The 23,409-nt window shown below is 35.2% G+C and overlaps 1 protein-coding gene and 1 long non-coding RNA gene across 2 annotated transcripts in view; both read right to left on the reverse strand.

The window, feature by feature from the left end:
* LOC117124223 (protein bark beetle-like) overlaps positions 1-16,750 on the reverse strand; it is a gene marked incomplete at its 5' end in the record, with an annotated part of 30,546 nt that extends 13,796 nt beyond the window's left edge. Inside the window, 4 exons of the mRNA XM_033270372.1 lie at positions 13,358-13,908; positions 14,028-14,648; positions 16,232-16,378; positions 16,571-16,750. Coding sequence (XP_033126263.1) covers positions 13,358-13,908; positions 14,028-14,648; positions 16,232-16,378; positions 16,571-16,750 — 1,499 coding nt within the window. The remainder of the gene's footprint in view (positions 1-13,357; positions 13,909-14,027; positions 14,649-16,231; positions 16,379-16,570) is intronic.
* LOC117124220 lies at positions 8,473-11,080 on the reverse strand. The gene is made up of 3 exons (XR_004447950.1): positions 10,826-11,080; positions 10,163-10,219; positions 8,473-9,553 (listed from the first exon to the last, which is right to left on the reverse strand). It is a non-coding gene; the product is annotated as an uncharacterized LOC117124220 (long non-coding RNA).
* Positions 16,751-23,409: the final 6,659 nt, after the last annotated feature.

Genomic DNA, 23,409 nt, shown 5'->3' on the forward strand with positions numbered 1-23,409 from the left:
AGCTATGATAGTAGGACCCAGATTATCACCCTATATTCAAGAAGTTAATATAATAAGCGAAAAATTAATGAAGTGTACCTTCAGTATTCAAAATAAAAAGTACCATATATATCAGGGTTATGCACCACAGCAAGGACACACTACAGAAGAGAAAGAGAACTGTTTTACTTTATTTGAGGATCACTATCACATAAAAGACACAGAGATAGGATTGTTAATGGGAGATTTCGACGGAAGAGTCGGAAGTGATAGAGTAGGCATAGACCAAGTAATATGACCCTTTGGAGAGGAACATAAATATCCTGAAGGAGAACGACTAACTGACATCTCTATTCTAAATAATTTAAAAATTATAAACGGGTTTTTCAAACACAGAAACTCACATAGTTTTACAATATATAGATGGAACTCGCAGATGTTCGATCAGATGTCAATCATTGACTATTTTATATGCTCGGACAAACGTGAAATAACAAATGTCAAAGTTTTCCCAGGGGACACCCTAGATTTCGATTACAGACTGTTAGTTGCAGATTTAGTTTTAAATGCACAGTCACTGGAAAATAAACAAATTAACGAAACATACATAGCACATTTAAACGATAAACTCAGAGATATCGATATAAGAGAACCTGGAAACTGGCAAAGCTTAGAAAAATGTATTAACGAAATAGCAGAAAATACACTAGGAACAAAGTGGATAGGAGGAAGCAAAAGAAGGCACACACCATGGTGGACAGAAGAAGTTAGAGAAGCAGTAAAAAAGAAAACATATAAATTAAGGATTTGGTTAAAACATGAAAACCAAGAAACTGGACAGAAATATGTTATTGCTTGGAGAGAATTTGATAAACAGAAAAAATAGCAAAAATCGACACATGGAAAAAACTGGAGAACAGTTAAAAAATAACCTACACAACAACAATAAGAAAAAGGTGTAGCACCAGAAAGCATAAACAACCGATGGACAGAATATATTAGTAACCCACTAATTGTTAAACCACATTAACTACAATTGGATGCAAATCAAGAAGGAGATTCAACAAACACAGCAGAAAACGAGGAGGAGGAAAATATAAATACTATGACTGAATTAGAAGATGCAATTAAGAAGATGAAAAACGAAAAATTTCCTGGATTGGATGATATTGCCATAGAACTTATTAAGTATGGGGAAGGGAAACTAGAGAACACATACTGGAAGTACTGAACAATTGTTGGCGTACAGGTAAAATACCAGAAAAACTGGACGGAAGGACATGTAAAATACTGACCTGATCTACAGTATAAAATCTTTGGCAGAGAAGGCCTGGGAACTTAACATATCAGCATACTTTCTATTTATTGATTTGAGCAAAGCGTTCGACTCTGTTCCAATATCATTGCTCTGGAAATGTATGGAAAACGAACACAGTATAACTAGACGCTTATGGAAGGCTAACGAGCATGTACAGTCCATGTCTTTGTAAAGTCAGGACAGATTATAATAACAAACAATGGTTTAATGTAGAGTCCGGAGTTAAACAGGGAAGCGTTGTCTCACCTATTTTGTTTATTGTATACTTAGATACAGTTATTAGGAACTTTAAGAGAAAACATGAGTCACCCATCTCAAGCCACACAATGATCTATGCAGATGACATATCATATTTCACAACCGAAAGAGACGACCTCAAGAAGGCAATACATCAATGGAATGAGTGTTTTAGGGAAGCAGGTCTGAAGTTGAATGTCTCGAAGACAGAGATTTTATGTGTAAGTCGGTAAATAGAGGATGATTTTCAAATCAACATCAACGGAGAAATTGTTAAAAATGTACAAAGGGCAAAATATCTTGTAAGTGTGATAATGAGCGAAAGAGGTAATAAGTTTGATATCCCATACTTAAAGACAAACATGTTCCTCAGATTGCTAAGCGTATCATTTTTGAAACCATCTTGACACCTACTTTGATTTATGGTGTTGAAAACTGGGCCATGACAAAAACTCATTAGAGCAGAATACAAGAAATGAGACCTCTAAGAACCATCGTCAATAATACCAGACTGAACAAAGTGAGGAACGAGGACATAAGAACGCAGGTCGGAGTGACACCTATCCGTAATAAAATCGAAGCTTTACTACTGAGATGGATTGAACATCTTGAAAGAATGAAGGAAGAAAGAGTTGCCAACAGATGATTAACATGGAGGCCAAATGGCAAAAGACTTGGAGAAAGAGGCTAGCTCCACTGACAGGCATAAGTAAGTAAAAATATATATATATATATATATATATATATAATATATACATATACATATAAATATATATATATATATACATATACATATATATATATATATATATCCTAAGCGGGTGGTGCTATTAGTGTAATGGGCTATATATGTGAATGTATATGTGATTTATAGTTTGTTAGGTGCACTATGAAAGAATTTAATATCAGCTTGTAGAATGCGTTGAATACGGTGTGAAAGCTGTCTAAAATATGGTAAAAATAGACATTCTCTGGATTCCGTATCATCTTGGCTATTGCTGCGTAGGGATATTTTGAAATTTCCCATGTGATAAACGTTCAGTTACAAGGCTTCCTTAAAATGCTGCACTTGGAAGTGAAAAAATATGTGATGTCGATGCTGACAAGGATGACCATTGGCTTAGAGAATGATTAAACTATTCAACAGTATTTTAGAAATAATACATTTTAAATCACTTAACTTGTATGTGTTTATATAATATTTATGTTTTCACTAATTCAACAAATTAATCATTTATTCCCTTGTTATGCTAATTATGAAATTAGTAGCCAATTTGTTTCGTCCACCGACAGATGATGCCACATAGGCTGAAGTAAAGCGCACCGACCTGTCTAAAACCCCTTTCCCCAAAAAAGAAAAGTCTTTATATCAGAGCTAACCTGCCGCCCTCTTATGTCGTATTTTATAACTTTGTCAAGTTTTTTGGTAGATTCTTTGCAAAAAAAATTCACTGATTAAGCAAAAAAAATGGGTGCCATTTTTTTGGCACTTATATGGCCTCCATTTTGAATTTCAAAATGGCCGTTGCCGAAGATTAGATTTGAACAAAATAAATTGCAAATAAATCACCGTTATTCATTTATATACTGTATCATACAATAGTCAATTTATTTAATCTAATTTCATATAAAGGAATCAGTGCTCTGACCCCCCCCCCCCCACACCTCCTACTGTATATTCTTTTGCAAAAAAAAAGTATTCACAAAATCGCAAATTATCACCATATTTTGCCATCTGAATCTCCTTAACTTAATCACTGAGATGACACTCAACCTTCGTCCCTTAATCCCCCTGCCCCATCACCTCTTACAGGCTAGGCCCTCCACAAACTATTTAAAAAATTAAAAAATGGAGGTAAAAGAGGAAAGGTTTTATTTATGCCTAAGACTTGTGAGTGCCATTTCCGGCCATCTAGTTGCCATAGCCAAAACATTTTATTCCTCGGTTTCCACAATTTTGGACAGGGGCAGATTTAGGGAGGAGAACGTTGATCCTGTTTTCCTTCCTGTTTTGCCACTGTCGTCTTACTTTTTTGTTGACTGGTTTTTCAGTAACCCAAAAGGTTGTAAATTTAGAATAAAGACTTGGGTTACCCTCTACAGACTTGTGCAGAATCCCCACAAAATTGAGAGAGTGGAGGGCCATGGAGAAAATCAGCGAACAACATAAATGAGATGAGGTCCCTGGTTTGAAGATTATGAGCATCAGCTGCCAAGGAAGATGACTCCAAAAATAAACAAACGAACAATTCAGTTTTATCATCCAGGCATTTCAGACCATCATATTGTTACATGTACCATTAACATTTCACCAAAGTTAAAGTGTAAACCTCAAGGAAGGTATACAATTACAGCAAAGCTGACAATTGTTCTTTGAAGAAATCACATCAAAATGAAACAGATAGATTTTTTGCTTGCAATCCCATGATGAACACAATTGACACAAACTGGGCAAAATTCAGGGGAATAGTGGACAAACAATGGGGAGATTCATACCTTATACAATGTCCAAGTCTAAGCAGTCTTACCCCTGAATAAATCAGTTTATAACGAGACAGATGAGGAAAAGAGACAAGTTATACAAAAAGTACAAAATGGCAAACCAATCAACCGAATCAATACTCTGGAAAGCTTTCAAGAAACTATGTTACAAGTTTTTTTTTTACGCAGTAGTCAAAACCACTATATGGAGAAGTTTGCTGGTCCCTTACTGGATTCAAACCCCAAACGATTCTGGTCTTATGTACGATCTCTAAGAAGAGAACCCAATTGTGTTCATTGCCAACAATAGGAAAATCCCTTTTTCCTGACATACAGTATCTAAGTATTGATCTCAATGGTGTGATTAAGCAGCTCTAGGAGCCGAAATGTAACAAGGCAAGTAGGACAGATGACTATGCAAGTCACCTTCGCCCAATACTAAACTTTATCATCAAGCAATCATACAATACTGGTGTTCTACCATCTGATTGGAAAAAAGCTCTGGTCACAGGTATACATAAGAAAGGCCCAAAATGTGCACCTGAAAATTATCGCCCTGTGAGGCTTACTTGTATCTGATCCAAGATTATGGAACACATTGTCCATTCGCACATGAATAAACATCTCGCTGCTAACAAAATTATAATTGACCAGCAACATGGTTTCAGAGAAAAGTTGTCCTGTGAGACTCAACTAATTCAGGCCACACATGACGGGACCGAAGTTTTGAACCGTGGAGGGAAAACAGATGCTTTGTTACTTGACTTTAGCAAAGCATTTGACAAAGTCCCATATCGTAGACTTTCTATTAAGCTTGAGTACTATGGCACTATGGAAAAACCTTACACAATGGAATGAAAGGTTCCTAAACGGGCTTGAGCAATGTGTAACCGTCAACGGAACGCATTCCAAGTGGTCAACAGTTCCAAGTGAGTTCCTTCAAATTACACGTAAAAAACACCATAAAACCTACATATAACGTTAAAAGAAAAAAAAATCCCCAAATCCTCCCAACACAAATACCTGGGAGTGACCATCAACAAACACCTAGACCGGAAAGACCACGTGCAGAATATTACAACCAGTGGCCGTAGTACTCTGGGAGTTTTAAGGAGAAATCTTTCATCATGTCCCATGAATATTAAGGAGCGTGCATACCACGCCCTTGTGCGTCCACAACTAGAATATTCATCTGCAGCATAAAACCCACTCGCTCGTGGGCAAATGAACTCTATAGAAGCTGTACAGCGTCGGGTAGCTCGTTTTGTCACCAACAACTCTGATAGAACAGTCAGTGTCACTGAGATGTTACAGGATCTCCAGTGTGATTCCATTGCTACAAGAAGAATTTACCATCAGTGTTCCATGCTTTACAAGATTAGGTTTGGGTTGGTTAACATATATTTTGTTCCAACAATCCGACCAGGATGAAACATCAATACTTATCCTCAGCTACAAAAATATTCAATCAAGAGTAAACACTTACCATTCCTGTATGGAATAGACTCCCTTCATCTGTCGTCGGAAGGATCTTCAACCCATTCCAATCCATCAACATCTTTTACCCTTTCTTAATATTTTAATTGCACAATTGATTTGTAAAGCACGGTGGGGCACGTTTGCAAGCACTGGACTCCTTGGATAAGCGTTTTGTTGGCTTTTTATGTAGGATACGATTTAAGATTAAAGATAACCTCTCACATATAGCTATTTTCTGAATTTATACAATGTAAATTATGTCAGCTGGTACATAGCAATAATTCACATTTTTGGATGTTGGAGGTGGGGGTGGTGCAATGTTTCCGAAATTGTATAATTGACTGAATTGGATTGAAAATTACAGTCTTTTAGGTTTTTTGAGCATTTGATTAGTCGTCCACAATAAATGACAGTTTATCTCCAATTAATCTTTTACATTATTAAACTTGTGCATAAACTGTCTCTTAAGAAAATGACTATTCCTCTAACAACATCGGAAGCCCTAAATGAAATTTACAAAAGAAACGGAGTAACAGCTTACTTTAAACCTTTCAATACACTGAGAACACAATTGGTCAAACCCAAGGACCCAACCCTAGTTTTTAAAAAATTACAATGCGGGGTCGTGTACGAAATAGAATGTGATACGTGCGGAAAAACGTACATCGGAGAAACCGCAAGATCATTAGACACACGTGTCAAGAAACATTTAAATAAACATGTTGAATTCACTGGACACAACAATAATTGGAATAAAATCAAAGTACTAACTGCTATGTATTTGGGTGAATCCAATGCTACAAAAGAAGAGACCGAAACAGGCCGTAGGTTCAACAACTTTTATTCAACAACTCAATAACAATAACACACGTCTTCACTCCATGGTAGCCGGGATCCAAGAACTAGGATACACGTAGGCAACCACGTTAGTGGCACATTACATGTGCACGCGACATACAATCGCTGCGCGCATACGCATCACATTCTGTAGTTCAGGAACTACTACGCGAAGTAAGTAGGACTAGTGTAGTCCTAACACTACACTAACTAAAGAGACTAAAGGCCCGTTCGAGCGAAAAACGCAAACCATATTCCGGTGAATTCACCGGTTAATCACGCCGAGCACACAGCGGGTGGTCCACCGTTCGAGCAAATTTTAGCTCATGTCGAATACCGTGTAACGAAACTATTCCGGAAGTAATGTTGTAAGGTCATTCAGAAACACCAATCCCATCAACCCATTCTTTGTTTACTTCTGCTTCTGCTGCTTGCTTAAACGATACGCGGGAACGATTTGTATTGAAGTTTAATTCTCTGAATACTGTATTGTAATGGTAATTTTACAAATTGAATGTGTAGCTATGCTACTAGCCACCATTATGGCTACAATGATGCAATGTTATGTGGATGGATTTACTGTCCAATCCAACTTTGGTTTCGCCGTGAACATGAGGAGGCGGAGAAGAGCGCGACGACAGCGGGTACTTGCTGCAGCGTTAGCTGCTGTCAGGCCTGTGCATGGGGAGCGTCGCCTCCGACGACAGCCTGTTGACGACCCTAGGCAAATGCGGCCTCGATCTCTCGTGTAGTGAGAATAAACTGCACTACACGCCAATGCAAGGTTTTGGAAAGAGTTTTCGAATGACAAGGCAATCATTTCAGCTTCTTTGCAATACCCTTAGCAGTCTGCAACGGGAATCATCAAATGGGCTAGCTGTTGAACAAGTGGTGGCCATTGTTCTGTATAGGCTGTCTACACTATGTTATCTACGCACTATAAGCAACCTGTTTGGAGTGGGCAGATCAACTGTGTGCGAGATTGTTCAAGAAGTGTGTGAAGCAATTGTTTCATTAATGCTTGAACAATACATTGTGTGGCCTGCTGATGACCGTTTGCGGCAAACCATTGACTGTTTTGAGGAAAAATATGGTTTTCCGCAGTGTGCTGGTGCTGTTGATGGTACTCATATACCAATAATTGCGCCAAAGAATAACCCAGCGGATTATCATAATCGCAAAGGCCAACATTTCATCATTCTTTAAGCTGTCGTCGATGACAAATTAAGGTAAATTTTTTAATGCAGTGCTTATAATGAAGATCTATATATAATGCTTAACATTCATAATTTGTTTAATAATAATTTTATTTGCATTTTTAACCATTGTCTTTGCCCGTCATTGTATGATTATTTCTCATAGTACAGTATCAATTTATAAATGACTATCTTTTGACCACTTCTTCAGGTTTCTACTGTCAAATAAACTAGTCTTTAAAGTATTTGTTTAACTTTCTATTATATCAGACTAGTACGGCTCAACTGTTTTGAATGTTAAAGAACATTATGTTCCTTTTATATTTTTTTTGTATAAAGTTGTGAAGTGCTTAGGATGTCAAAAATTTTTGTAATTTCAATATTATTTTTCTACCAGATTTACTGATAATAATGTTGGATGGCCTGGACGAGTCCATGATGCTCGGGTATTCCGCAACTCCAGGTTATTTGAAAGGGATGACAATAAAAGTTTATTTCCACAGGTAATAAAATGTAAAAAATGTTATGTCATTACTTTCGACAATGTTTTTTTAGCATTAAATGATTTAAACTTGAATCTAGAAATGAAATAAAATATATTCTGTTGAACTCTTTCTCTCTAATAATAGCAAATTACCTATATGGTAATCTATAGATATTAATGAAGTATCAATGGTTAAGTCTTGCAAGTCATTTCACCCAAATTTTGCTAAATAATTATTTCCTCTTGTTATATTTTTGGTTTATTTTCAGTGGAACAGGGAAATAAATGGAGTTTTGATGCCTATCGTGATACTGGGGGATCCGGCATATTCATTGCTGCCATGGTTAATGAAGGGCTTTTCAGAGGGTGTAAATTTCGATGATCCGAAAAGAAACTTTAACTACAGGCTTAGCCGAGCCAGGATGGTTGTGGAACGTGGTTTTGGACAATTAAAGGGACGGTGGCGAATACTGATGCGGAGAAATGACTCAGCCTTGTTGAAAGTTCCTCAGATGGTGTCAGCATGCTGTGTTCTTCACAATTTCTGCCTGGAGCAGAACGAAGGATATGACGATCGTTGGGATGCCCCCGATAATAACCAGCTCATTAACGTCCCACTTAACGATCAGGATATTGGGTCTGGGGTGGACATAAGGAATGCCTTACTTGGATATTTCAGCTAAAAAAGCAAATGCTGTGTAGAAAATTAATGTTTTTGACAAACACTTCTGGATCCACCCCGCTACTAAACTAGTAATATTGTACAACAGTGTATTTTTTTTATAACAGAGAATAAATTTCAAACATTTATAGATATAAGAAAAAATAAATCACTGAAAAGAGAATTATATATGAACTACACACACTACACTACGTACATTGTTATATTGAATGAACAGTTATGGAGGAACTATATTAAAATTATGCAAATGCCTGGTAAAATAATATCATCTACACATACAATGAAAAATATCGAGGTCTATCCGGCTTTGAGCGCTTAGGTGCTGGTTCGGACAGCGAGTTGGATGCCAGAGATACGACGGTGTTTATTGGTTTAATAGTCCAGATACGCGAGTGCGAGTGCTTGTTGTCGTAGGCCAGGGTTGTTCTATAGGAGTATCCTCGACAGATGGACGAGCTAATGATGAAGATGTATGAGTGCTTGTTGGTGTAGGCCACTGATGCTGAATAGGAGCATCCTCGACAGGTGGTCGAGCTACCGACGAAGATACACGAGTGCTTGTTGGTGTAGGCCACTGATGCTGAATAGGAGCATCCTCGAAACGTGGTCGAGCTAGCGACAAATATGTGGCTGTTGCATAGGTTGCATATACATTCGCATCATTTCCAACATATTTGAATTTTGCTTCTCCATTAACCGCTCCTGCAATTCAGCATGCTGCTGCTGAAGCTGTTTCTGGTGTTCAAGCATTCTTCGTTCGAATGCCACATCCTGTTCCTCACAGTTTGCATTGAACGTTTGCAGTGCCATTTCGAATTTCGATTTTTTCTTTGCCTTCTTTTTTGGTTTTCGTTGCTGGGCTTTTAAAGAAAATGTACAAACATTATCTCCAACGATCAAGAAAGTGATATGAAAAATGTTGAAGGAAATTTTAATCAATGTTACACAACAATTGAAGTGTAATAACAGATGTGACATTTGTTATTTCATCGATATTAGGGAACTTATGGATTTGGTGATTATATTATATTTTTTTTAATCTACTGTATTATAAATTGATTTATCATCATAATTCATTGTTTTATTTGGCATAATTTGTTCAGTAAACTATTAAAAAAATTGGTAGTGACAAAGTGAAACTGGTTGGATTGCAGGTGGGCCGTCTATCACACCTATGGCATTTGTGTCATCTGAAAATATTTAAAAGTACAGTATTCATTTAACAAAAATTAATTTTATTATGCATTTAAATTTAGTCAGTAAAATATTTATTTTAAACATTATTATTGTTGAGTACTTGCTATTAATAAAAAATGGAAAGATATGTTTTGTATATTACAGAAAAAGCTTCATATCGAATGGGATGTGTTACACAGCAAACAAACGAAATAACATTAATTACTGTAGTGATATTAAATGAAATTATATTGTTGCTAGCACTACAGGCATTTAATAAGTTTCTACCTTACCCAGATCAATCAAGGCTTCTTCTTCTGCAGCCAGTGCCTCTGGTTCTATCAAATTAGCTGTGAACATAAAAAGTTAAAATTGAAATGTGTGTGTATGGCAATGTCAAAGACATTGACTACAATACAGATAGAAAAATAATTATCACTAGAGGACAGATTTTTTTTTCCCCAATGATTTCTGAAAGCGGGGGAACTAGTAGAAAATAATTTAAACAAGTTTGGCAGTTGGAAAAAAATATGCATACAAACAAGTTTAGTAGCACACTAACTAGCCTACCTAAACCAGGCCTATTATCAATATTAGGTTAGGCATATAACAATTCTAGTACTGTAATATGTACAGCTTGAATATTCGAAAAATAGTTTAATTATAAACGAAAGAACATTTATTAGCAACTAGTATTCAACAATTATTAAGTATATAGGCTAGCTGATCCTATGCATGTACTTTGCGAATCACCTTACGGACTTCGCCCAAACCTAGGCCTTGAAATAGCGCACAACAAATAAAAGGGAAAAACATTCGCGCAAACTTCGCATGGATATCCACCACCATACAGAGTGGTATACTGTAATAATAGCATAAATAACAACCTATGCTTGCCCAGTTAGGCCTAATACTTAATAAGTATCATTTTAAGAAGCATACACACCGGTACCTACCTTCGTCATCAGCTTGACTTTCATCGGTGCCCTCTGTCGTGTTCACGCCGTTTTGGAGTACAATCTCAGGATTGTGGATATCCCGTGTACCCAGTATTCTGTCCAACGTGTCATAAAACGGCGACGTCACCTTAGCCCTCCCCGATTTGTTGTTATTGTCCTTTGCTTTGGTATATTCTCGGCGAAGGTACTTACAATTTGTTTGTTATCTGGGATACACTTATATCCATGCTGAATTCAACTGAAATCTTTTCAGCTATATCTTTATACACACAGTTGTTCCTGCGTGTACCATCGAGCTGGCGTTGAATACGCTCTTCGCCCCAAACAGATAGCAGGTAGGCGATTCTCCCCTCGGTCCACACCGACATCTTGCCACAAGCCGAATGTAAAGCGCAATGGCTTTTTAGCTTGACTTGACATCAGTTTGTTTACCACCGGTCATTTATTACATAACCCTTGGATTTCGCGCGCTGGGCTGTGGACGAACCATTTGGCAAAGCAATTAAGGTTGGTTTATCGTCGTCTCCGTCTCCAAGGCCATCTCGTACACGGAATTCTACCCAGCAATTTGGTGGTCAAAATTGTCGCGGATAATCCAGATGGTAAGGTAATTAGGCGCGTGTCCGAGCGGTTTTAGAAAGTGTGTACCGGTGAATTAACTGGAAAATCGCACGGATATTTTTCGCTCGAACGGGCCCTAATTCATTAAAAAGGAAAACAAAAGAAGCTATAGAAAATAAATGAGAACCCCACCATTAAACCGAGATTGCGGATATGAGCTACCACCATTCTACAGTAGCCTGCTACTTCATCACACGAACATCAATGCTGATGTGTCAGTTAACCGCCAGATTCAAACGGCTGACAAAAATGATGAGATACCTTGCTGACGTAACTGCCATTTCTGTCATTGCTGTCATGTCAGCTTTGTCATCATAAATTGTTATCAGTATCATCATTGTTATCACGCAAAAGCAATGAAAAAACGGTGTACAATCATTGAAAGTTGACTTGCGGAACACAAATTTATTAAGCTATAAAAAAAATCAAACGGATATTTCGATAGCACATAATAAATGTGTTCCGCAAGTCAACTTTCAATGATTGTACACCGTTTTTCATTGCTTTTGCATTTATTTATTTATTTATATTATATATATATTTATATATGTTTGGTATCCAAACACTTATCCAATGCCCATAAAATATTAAACACTCTTTAATACCAATAAATCGGTTACAACTTTTAATTTAAAAATGGAGGCCCAAGGAGTGAATGAAAAAACTGGCACCAACTTTTTTGTTAATCAGTAGTGTTTTTTTAATTGTTTAAGACAACAGACTACTATGGAGTCGGTCTGATATTTCACACTTGCTGCAGGCACACCATGTTCTTAATGTATTTTAATACTTTCTTCTGCATCTTTTTTTTGTTTCAGTCTGTTCAGATGGATTAAACCTCATGTGCAAATTATTAAATAAGTAACAAAATTTTACATTAAACAGAACAAAGCGCTAAACAACTTTATTAGATTTAAATCTAAATACTTTTACAAAAAAAATATTGAAAACAATCTATCATAATTTTCTAATATTTTAATAATTTTAGAAACGAAAAATAAATGTTTGTACTGTAGGAGAAACGGCGGGTTTCTTCTTGTCCTTGTTATCAACATGTCTGTTTAATTTTAATATTTTAATTCGTGATATTCTGTCAATGTATTATTATTTTGAAATGTGAAAATAAAAAATATAATACAAAAATACAAAAACATAAATTACCGGTTCTCTAATATATTTACGATATACAGTACAAACGTTTTAAAATAATACACGTCTAACAAAATGTTTGCAAATCCAGTGGCATTATTGGTTTTCTACGGAATCTTCGCCGCGTAAATCCCATCCCGAATTGAAGCCTTCCCTCTTTCGTTTGAAAAAGTAGCCTCAAAAAGAAGCCCATGGGCTACTATTGAACATACCATTTGCTATTTCGAGTAGTACAGAACATACACGTGCATATATTTTAAAGAAAAAATTGGTGTTGCAGTGGCCCTTTATTGTTATATATGAGTAATTCGCCAAATTTACAACATCAATTTAATAAGAAGCCCTTCTCTTTACTTTGCAAAAAAAAAAAAGTAGCCTCGAAAAGAAGCTCATCCACAGTTCGCAAAACAAAAAAAATAAGTAAATAAATAAATTAAGAATCGAGGTTTTATAGTAACTTGCACAGTAATAGCACTTTTCTAAACATTTTCTTTCTAAAGCTCTAAAATCAGGGGCGGAACCAGAAGGGCCAAGGGTTAATGTGCCTCCTCCCTTTGCCACTACATTTTAAAAACGTCAATGCATACTAATGCTATGTGCTACTCACTTATCTAATCTTAACCTTTTATGTCCCCCCACCCTCGTTTGAAAAATTCTGGATCCGCCCCTGAAAACCAAAATTATTCATACTGTTATTTTGAAATAAGGGCTATATTGTTTAGTTTCATTATTTCAATAACCAACAAAAATTATACTTACACGTTGACAAGGCTGGTTGTAGTAACTTTCTGATGATTTAAACAGATATCTATATTCGAACGCGTCTATAAATAGGTCGTCACTTTCATCATTACAAAGGTCTTCCAACCTCCGATTACTATAATCTACATTAAATATCGCAATACCATCAAACGTATTTTCATTGAATTCAGAATTACAAATTGAAATTGGTCCCAAAGTTGACATCTCTATTCCATAACCAAGATTACTTCTGACAACAACATCCTTGATATTAATATCAGAAGATATACTGGAGAATCGTATGCCTGACCCAGCACAATCAAAAATATTAACATTTGACAAACTCGGTAATTCACCGGTAACTGAAATTGCATAAATTGCAGGGTTGCCTGCCTGTCCATTTGCATCGACTCCAGCCAGTGAAATATCCGTGTATTTCAAAACGCTATGGGTTTCATGAATTCTGTCATTTAACCACATTAGACCAGTCCAAAAAGGGTTGTTTGGTAACGTAACATTTTGAATAGGCGTAATTGGTTGACTACAAACGATTCCGAAAACGTTTCCATCTAACATGAATAAATAAAAAATCATTATTATGATTACATTTTTACATTTTCACTGAGCAATTATATTTTAATAGAATTGATACATTTTACAAATGGGTGTTAAAGTAAAGATAGCTTACAGCAGTATTCGTTATACGTGTATCGTCTGTTGAAACAATCAAAAATGGATTCCTCTGTTGAATCACAGTGTATAATATTAAGGTGAATCGGTTCATGTCCACTTTCAAACCATCTAAAAGATCCTCCTACGTATCCTAGTTGACGACACACAACCAAAGCAACGTTTACATAATTTTGTGACGATACACACACTTTTCCCCATCTGCCATTCATATACACCAGAACCCGTCCTTCAAGGTGGTTACTCCCACTGACCAATCGAACGTGTGACCACTTATGGTACCAATCTTCTCTAGAAAAAGTTGAATTTCCAAAACTAGTCATTACCACGTGTTCTTCCTCAGTTCCATTTGTGATCAACGTTCCCTCGACGTACATACCAACACCTTCTGCAAACAGCATCTGCACTCCTGCCTGGATGGTCAGTGTTACATCGGTCCCAACAGTTACATCATCGGTCACATACACTGGACTGTTAGCCGACGACAAATTGGTATCTTCAGATATTTCCCCGTTGATAAATGTTTCCGCTAACGCCAAGTTTGAACAGGAAATTCCGACAATCATTATGAACACCAAATGATGTTTACTGATCGCCATTGCTGTGGAGAACATTGCATCTGATGACATAAGTTTGAAAAAAAAAAACAATTTGTACGAGGAATTGTTAATGTACATCTATGACAAGTGATTAATCGAATGGGTATGGTGAGCGTGAGGTATGATTCCTAAGTTGTGTTCTTAACCATGAATAATCGTTTATGGGTAGGGTGTATAAATAAAAGTTATTTTTGGAGATGTTGAAAATAGGACAGGCACAGGTGCAAAAATTTGGTTGCAGTGAAGCAGAATGGAAATATATTCATGGTATTGCTTTGTTAAAAAAAACACTTACTTATCTCCAACGATACAGTTAAACCTTGAAAATTCAAACAATTTATAGTGCATTGTACTCGTAGATTATAGGCGGTCGGTAGAGTACTAGCCTAACGGAAGAAATAATTATTAGCAAATATATTTTATTGTACTTAAATACACCACAAGAGTTTTTAATCTCAATTTAATTTAATGAAAAGAAGGCCTAGCTGACTTTATTATTAAAAAACCTTGTTAAAACACACATGTTTCGGCAGTATATTTGGCATTTTCAGTGTAATGATTGCTTTTATACAATCTTCTCTATAAATAAAGAGACCAACTGCGATACATTGTATTGTAAATGCAGAGGAATTGAACAATAACTATTTAAAAAACATCAGAGAAATGTAGTTTCATCTGAACTTTATTGTATATATATATATTCAGTTACTTTTTTTGAGAAATAAATATTACTTGATACTTGATACATGACGTATTGCATTTTAAAGAATGGATTAAACACTTAACTGTTAAGGCGAGAAGGAATGTCATGACTAAAAATGAGAAAAGAAATAATGAACATCAAAATAACAAACTTAAATTAACATACAAAAGTTGCTTGTTAAGAGAGGCTTATCCCCTTGGACCTTTTTAAATTTAATTGTTATATCTTAATCCGACATTCGCAATGGCGAACGGTGCGAAAATCTGGATCCACGTTTGTCAGTCCAGATCCAAAGCTCACTATGAGTATCGCACAGACAGTATAAGGCTTGGCCAGGAAGCCAACACCGGGATGTAGCAGAAAATTCAGTCGATGTGATGTACTAGCCTAGCAGACTTGCAGAAGGCTACCCTGTAAAACATACTTTCTATTTCAAGCTTTTAAGATGCCATAAAGAAAAACATCTTAAAAGTCAAGGGAATATTAGGCCTAACTCTCATAACCACCTCTCATTCCCTCCCCTATTTTAGTGCTTTGCACAACCCATTATTCACACTCCCCTTTGCTAAATTATTCGCTACTGGAGAGAGCTACTTACGATATACATTTATTTATGTATTTTATATGATGCCAGCATCGAGCAAAGCCTAGCTTATACAGTGAAACTTTAATAAACTAAAATAATCTCAGAACTGTTTAGTACTTTGTATTTGTAGATTGACAGTAAATGTAATGTATTAAAATTCAACAATTATCAATATTTGTAGTATACTGTCTGTACATGTCATTGGGTTTCAATGTTTCTGGTATGTTTAATATGTATATCGCACAGACGGTATAAGACTTGACCAGGAAGCCGCCACCGGGCGGATCCTATAAAGACTGAAACGCTCGTCATACACTCCAGGCATCGTTCTAATTCACAAAATCTGCAGTGTCTCCGCTTTGGTAATACAACGGTCACTCCATCACAAGAAGTCCGTAATGTTGGTGTGACTTTTGACAACACGATGCCACTAAAGCGACATGTTACTAACGTTTGTAAGTCTGTCAATTATCACATCCGTAATATTAGGAGTATCAGACATACATCCTAACTCGTCAGCACTTCTAATTAAACTCACCCCAAAGTAACAGATAACAAAACATCGCGTCAAGACCTACATTGGCTTCCAGTTCGCCAGTGAATCAACTTCTAAATTCTTCTTCTTGTGTACAAATCGCTCCATAACCTATCACCCACGTACATGCATGATCGTCTCAGACTACGCTCATCCACTTGTTCCCGAACACTCAGATCAACTACAAGTTCATTAACTTTCTTTGTTCCTGGGTGCCGTTCAAAATCATATGGTGAGAGATCATTTCGTGTTGTGGCTTCAAAAATGTGGAATGTACTACCCGTTGAAGTCCGTGAATCTGCCAATTAACATCTTTAAGAAGCGACTCAAAACTTTTTCTATCTGCCTCTTTATAACTACATTTTTTTTTACAAATTCTCTGTTGTTGTGATGTTTGGTCCAGGTTGCAGGCGCCTGATGCCAAAAAAGATCAAGACTTAACCGATGCTAACCGGAGTACAGACCTCCGGTTGGCGGTGATGGTGTACCCCATACTTTGGTTTGGGTGCTGGCTTAGTGTTTATTTTTTTTTTCTTGTTTCCAGCTTTTTTCTTTGTTTTCTTGACTACAATATTGTCTATCGCATAGAGACCTCGTTTATTTACGCTATATAAATCCATCTATTATTATTATTATTATTATTATTATTATTATTATTATTATTATTATTATTATTATTATTATTATTCATAGCAACAAAAGTCCTAAATCGAGTTACCTAAGGTTTTGAGGAATATTTTATAAAGCTTTTTTTTTTTCAGAATTCACAGGTAAACCAACACAAAAATGTTCACTTCAACAAAGACTAATAATATTTTCCTCCAATAGAATTGCATTTTTCTTACTGGTTGGGATTGGATTAAAGTACTTATTACGTTGTAGTTCCACATTTACAGTGAAATTATAGGGTATTTGTACAGTATGACAGTGTATAAGTATCCAATTTACACCAAAAATATTAAACACCTCCTCGATCAAACGCCTCTCTCGAACCATTAAAGTTGTTTAAAACATAAAGAAGATTGAGAGGTTTGGCAGCTCGCCAAGCCATTTCTGAGATGCGGACATTCTGTTTAAGTTTATTTTAAAGCTTAATTCCAAGGTGTTTAACCTACTCAGATTCATTTATTGTTTTACAAGAAAATAAAAATAGGATATATTATAGAATCACACCAAATTCACCGTTGATGGTATGTCATTTGCAGCTAAACTTCATCGTGCATAGAAATAGGCCAAACGTTGACTGTCACAAGAGTCAAATCATCAACACATTTCCATCGGTTTGGTGTGTTTTTAGTAGCATCTTTCACCATAATTTAGAACAAGGTCGACCCAAGGATGGGTCTTGACGCACTATACATATGACTGAACTAAATACTGACATGCCCGGACAATACGTTGACAGCTCAGTCTAAGAAACTACCAAATAGAAGAACCAAAAGATGTTGATAATATTATACTTTTTTTGTGTATGATCCAAGGAAGCACACCTTGATGCAAACAATTATTACTTATATTTGACAATAGAACATATATTTTTGTTGCAAACTGCATTCCAACACTAATTAGTAAGTCCTTATGGTGATTGGCTTTAGGGGTAGATTTGTTAAAACATAAAAAAAAAAAGATAATTAGGGAAGATAAATCAAATCTGCATCAAATCTAAACAATTAAGTGTGCATTTTTTCTCAATTTTGTCATTCATCACATCAAGTTGCTCAGCATATCTTTAAAAAAAATGTTAACAAAAATGCATGTGTGAAGTGAACACTACCTCAGGAACATCTATCTAAATGTTTTGTTTCTAATGGTTTCAACTGACACAGGGGCCTACTAAACACCTTGTGTAAGAACCCTGCATGGGTTTGGAGTTGAAACGAAGTGTTTTGTACCCTTTAAAGCATGGACCTCAGTTCAGTGCTAAATGTCATCATTAATGTCGGAACAAACAACTGTAGAAGTCATGATTTTAACCTAGAAAACGTATTAAGACGAGTACTACACGCTTGTTTACGATCTTCAAAGAAGAGCACCTGGTAAAATCTCTGTCGGGAATATGTCAAGGCATAAATACCACACAACTAATTGTTAAAGTACTTCAGACTATCAAACGACTAGAATCAGGCTTTAAAGACAACTATTATTATTAGAAATTCCAAAGCTTTTCTATCGACTCATAGTCTAAATGCTTCCTCATGTCATGTAATTGTTCAAATATTTAACGCCATGGGGCGCTTATTGTTGAGGATGATGTTGCTTCCATTGCAATTTCTTTTTCAGTCATTTAGGGCAGCGTTTATTTGAGGAGAAAGTCATCTCTAAATACAAACAACTTGGTTTTCTTATTAATTCTGAAAAATAGCCTTACAAAATGTACTTTCAATCCTTAAGTAACTCAACTGAGAACTTTGTTACTATGAAATATACAATATTGAACTTATCAAAATATTGAATCCCTTATTTTTTTTAAAATATTAATTCAGATATATTTCTTCATTAAGAATATATACATATTGACAGTTTATTATCAAACACACCTCTTTTATCCAAGTGATAAAATTAGAACCAGTTTTAATCAGAGCACCCTCTCTCGGTGAGATTATACATGCTAATTCCCATCGAAGTAGAAAAAAGTGTTTATCACATCATATTATTCGGATCATTGAAAAGCACAAATCCAATGAAATAAAATAGCATCATGATATAAATGCAAGCTTATGCAGGTTAGCCAATCGTAACAAACATCAACCATATTGGTTTTTATGGTGTTGGAAGACTTATTTCCTAACTTTATTTCCTAATTCATACATTTGATAAAAAGGCCGATCATCATTCGACAAAGTCACAAGATGCAAGCTAAGCGGTATTTCACCGTTTCACACATTTTGCACCAAAGCGTTGCATTCATTTTTCTTTTCTTCTTTTTTTGCGAAAGTGTGGTCTTGAGAAGAGTTAAAGGGATGAAAGAGGAAAAAAAAGTTTACTTATGAGTTACATTTAAGGATCCAACAGTGGGCGAAGGGAAAGCTCGATTATTTTACTACTTATTAATTTTAGATTTTCTATTGATTGACGACGGAGTAAAACCTATCAATGACGCAGAGTTTCGAAAATCAGAATGTAAAATAACCAAAAAGACGGAGACATAATATAGTAGAGGACAATTTTTAAGCTATTATTAGCACATATAGTACTTAACTATAACAGCTATCCATGCTAATGGCGGTAACGCCTATGCGCTCTCAAGTGGTGGTAAGCAAGGCCATCGACCATTAGGCAATCATTGGGATGGTAACAATGCTTTTTAAAGCCGTTTTCTTCGACAAAATTATTGACTTCTTCCAGACGGGGACCTTTGCTCCCCCTCGCTTAGACACCCCTTCCCTCACACGGTCGTCGCAAAGGTCTAATCAAGAACCTAGTCTATTCTATACTGGGAATCGCAAAATAAATTATGGTTATCACACCTCTAGAAATGACACTTATCTAGACTTAAAATTTGGACGGTCCGCAGTAGGCTGTGAATGTGAAGGCCATTTAAAGGGATTTCTGAGCAAACGTCCTAGACAAGATATTTCAAAAACTAATAAACTGATATGAATGAAACTTTCGTGAAAGCTTAACCAAACTTGAGGGTCATTTAAATGTGTGCGTGTTGTTTGTTTTCAACATATCTCAAAAACAGATGCACAAATCATAAATGGAAGTTACAGGGATGGTAAGATATGAAGAAAGGATGATGTGATTAAATGTTGGTCGCCATCCGGAGTAGGGTATAGATATAAGGAACATTCAGATGAAAACCTCCAAACCCAGATATTTCAAAAAAGAAAACAAAATCAGCCTATCTGAATGAAACTTAATTTTCGTGAAATTTTAATCAACTTAGAAGGAAGATTCAATGAAGCGTTAGTGACAATCCAAACTATTGTGTGCATTTGAGGGTCGTTTTAAATCTTAAGATCAGTGGCCTATCTCTAAAAATAATCAATGGTTCTAAATGACTAAACAGAATAATTTGTCATGGTTTGTTGAAGAAATGTTTAAATTTTCGTGAAAGCTTAACCAAGGTAAGAGGAAAAATTATGGAGGGTTTGTGACGATCCAAATGTGGGTGTGCATTTTAGCCAAAAAGGTCCTAGACCTAAATATCAATGATAGAACTGACAATTGGTGTAATATTTTGTCATGTTTTAATAAAGAATTGTGTCAATTTTGGTCACGATCCGAAATAGGGTGTGGATATGAGGACCATTTAAAGTGTACCGTATTACCGTAGGCAGAAACAATAGCTACAATTACAGTAAAGGTGTACAGAGTTTATATATGTACCAAGTTTTGGAACTTATTGGGAATATTTTATTTATATTTACATATAAACATGTGACGCTAAAATACAAATCCCCATAGTTCTATTTCCAAAATACCTCCATTTCAACATCAATCATTGCATGTATTTTGTTTATCAGCTATAAGATTAAAAAACTTGCTAGTAAATTAAGCCAGAAAATGTCAGGAATTTAAAACTAATGCCTTAAAAAGAAGTTTAAAAAATAAAGTGATTAGGCCTATATTTTGGTGTGCATATATGGACCATTCAAAGCAAAACGTCGCAGAATATATATCTCAATTCAACTGATCTTCTAAATGAAAGTTTCGTGTTAGTGTTTTTATGTAGATGTGTGGTTGGTGGTTGAAAAGTAGGAGTATATGATGATTTATTTTGAAGGAAACATTGGAAATAAGAATTTGAAACATAATGAAGGAAAGGAATTAAACGTGTATAAACACACGAAAGAAAAAGACAAGGAAATATAATAAAGGATAAGGAAAGAAAAGATAAGAAAATATAAGAAAGGAAGAAGAAAAAGGAAAGAAAAGATAAGGAAACATAAGAAAGAAAAGGAAAGAAAGGATAAGGAAACATAAGAGAGTAAAACAAAAGAAATGATAAGGAAACATAAGAAAGAAATACGGAAATATAAGAAAGGGAAAAGAATGATAAGGAAACATAAGAAGGAAATGGAAAGAAATGATAAGGAAACATAAAAGAATTGATATGGAAATTTAAGAAAGGAAACATAAAAGAACTGATATGGAAATATAAGAAAGAAAAAAGAAAAGAAAGATAAGGAAACATAAGAAGGAAAATGAAAGAAATGATAAGGAAACAAAATAAAGGAAAAGGAAAGAAAAGATAAGGAAACACAAAAATGGAAAAGGAAAGAAATAAGGAAAATAAGAAAGGAAAAGTAAAGGAAAAGATAAGGTAACATCAGAATGAAAAATGAAGGAAAGTTATGTGAACATAAGAAAAGGAAAGGAAATGGGGATTGGGAAATACAGGCAAGGGCTGTGAGGAAAGGATAGACATGACAAGCCAAACACATAAGAAAAATTTAAACTGTGAAATCGTCGAATGTATAAGAAATCAATAATAAATTGGAAAGTAACAAAATGGAATGAGAAGGTAATTGAAAGGAAAAATAAAATAAATAAATGAATAAAAATAAAATAAAATAAATTAATTAATAAATAAAATAAATTAAAAATAAATAAATAAATATTCATTTATAATGTTAACCTGATTTCCCTCACTGTTGTAATCATTTTTCTTTTATTTTGATCCGGATTTTCATTTCATTGTCAAGCGCTTAGAGGTTTCTTGCATTTTGCGCTATATAAGAATAAATTTATTATTATTATTATTATTATTATTATTATTATTATTATTATTATTATTATTTTATAGAAAGAGATTGGAGTGGGCGCATATATGCTCTTCACTGTGTGCTTTTGTTTTATTATTATTATTATTAATATTATTATTATTGAGATAAAGGAATAAGACGAACTGAGTCGCTAGGTATGTAACCTTTCAATAATCATAGCATTTTAATATAAACTAAACATGATTAAAAACTGAGAAGTAAAATATAATGCGCCGAAACGTCGAGACAACCAGCCATATTTTTTTTTTTCGGATTTACTAAAATTTTAATTCGTAATTAAATAATTTTAATGGTTTCTATATTTTGTATGATAATTGTATTATATCTATTAATAATCAATTTTTCGACTAATACAGTCCTCCCGCCAAGATATTTTTTTTTGTGTGTGGGAATTTTAGAAATAGTTGTCCAAAAACTTTAAAGGGTGGTGCACAAATGTTAAAGGGTGGATACATTGCTGGTATTGCGTATAGTGTCCGATACGACGCGGCATGACCCGTGTCCCACAAATTAAATTTCATTTACTAGATACGTTTTAATTTTTTAATATAAACAGATGTACACTTAAATTATGAAGGAAATAACACAATTCATCAAAACTAATACCTACAAGATTGAGTCTGTTATACATACAAAGATGCGTACACTAAGTGCTGATGTGGATAAAGATTTGAACACCTTTCTTCCCTCCCCTTCCCGGAAAAAGCCTCCCATCTTGGTTCAATCTCCATTAGGTCGAGTACAGTATGTGTAGTCAGGAGCTATAAATCACTCTCCAATATAAGGAGAGAAAATAGGGTCATGATCCAGTTAATAATCTGAGTAATGATGCAAAGTGGAAAACAACGAGTCGGTAGGGATGCGTCATTTTCTTTTCGCACTTCCTCATCCTTAAATCTTAAATTATATTTTTACCAAAATCCAACGATTGTTTTAATTTTAGTAGGGAGAACTGACACTCTACAACTTAGCCTCCTGCGCGTGTTACTTATCGTATTTAGCGATCATAAGAAAAGATCGGGACTATGCTAAAGATACATCAATATTATAACTATCACCAAAAGCACTTAAATTATGAAGAAAACGAAAAAAAAATCATCAAAACTAATTATGAAGACAAGAAGGAGTCTGTTATATATACAAAGATGCGTACACAAAGCCTTGATGTGGATAAAGATTGAACACGCTTCTCCCCTCCCCTCGCCGGAAAAAGCCTCCTATCTTG

Source organism: Anneissia japonica, unplaced genomic scaffold (assembly GCF_011630105.1).
Source record: "Anneissia japonica isolate Jap-2015-1 unplaced genomic scaffold, ASM1163010v1 scaffold284889_len227367_cov140, whole genome shotgun sequence".
Lineage (NCBI taxonomy): Eukaryota > Metazoa > Echinodermata > Crinoidea > Comatulida > Comatulidae > Anneissia > Anneissia japonica.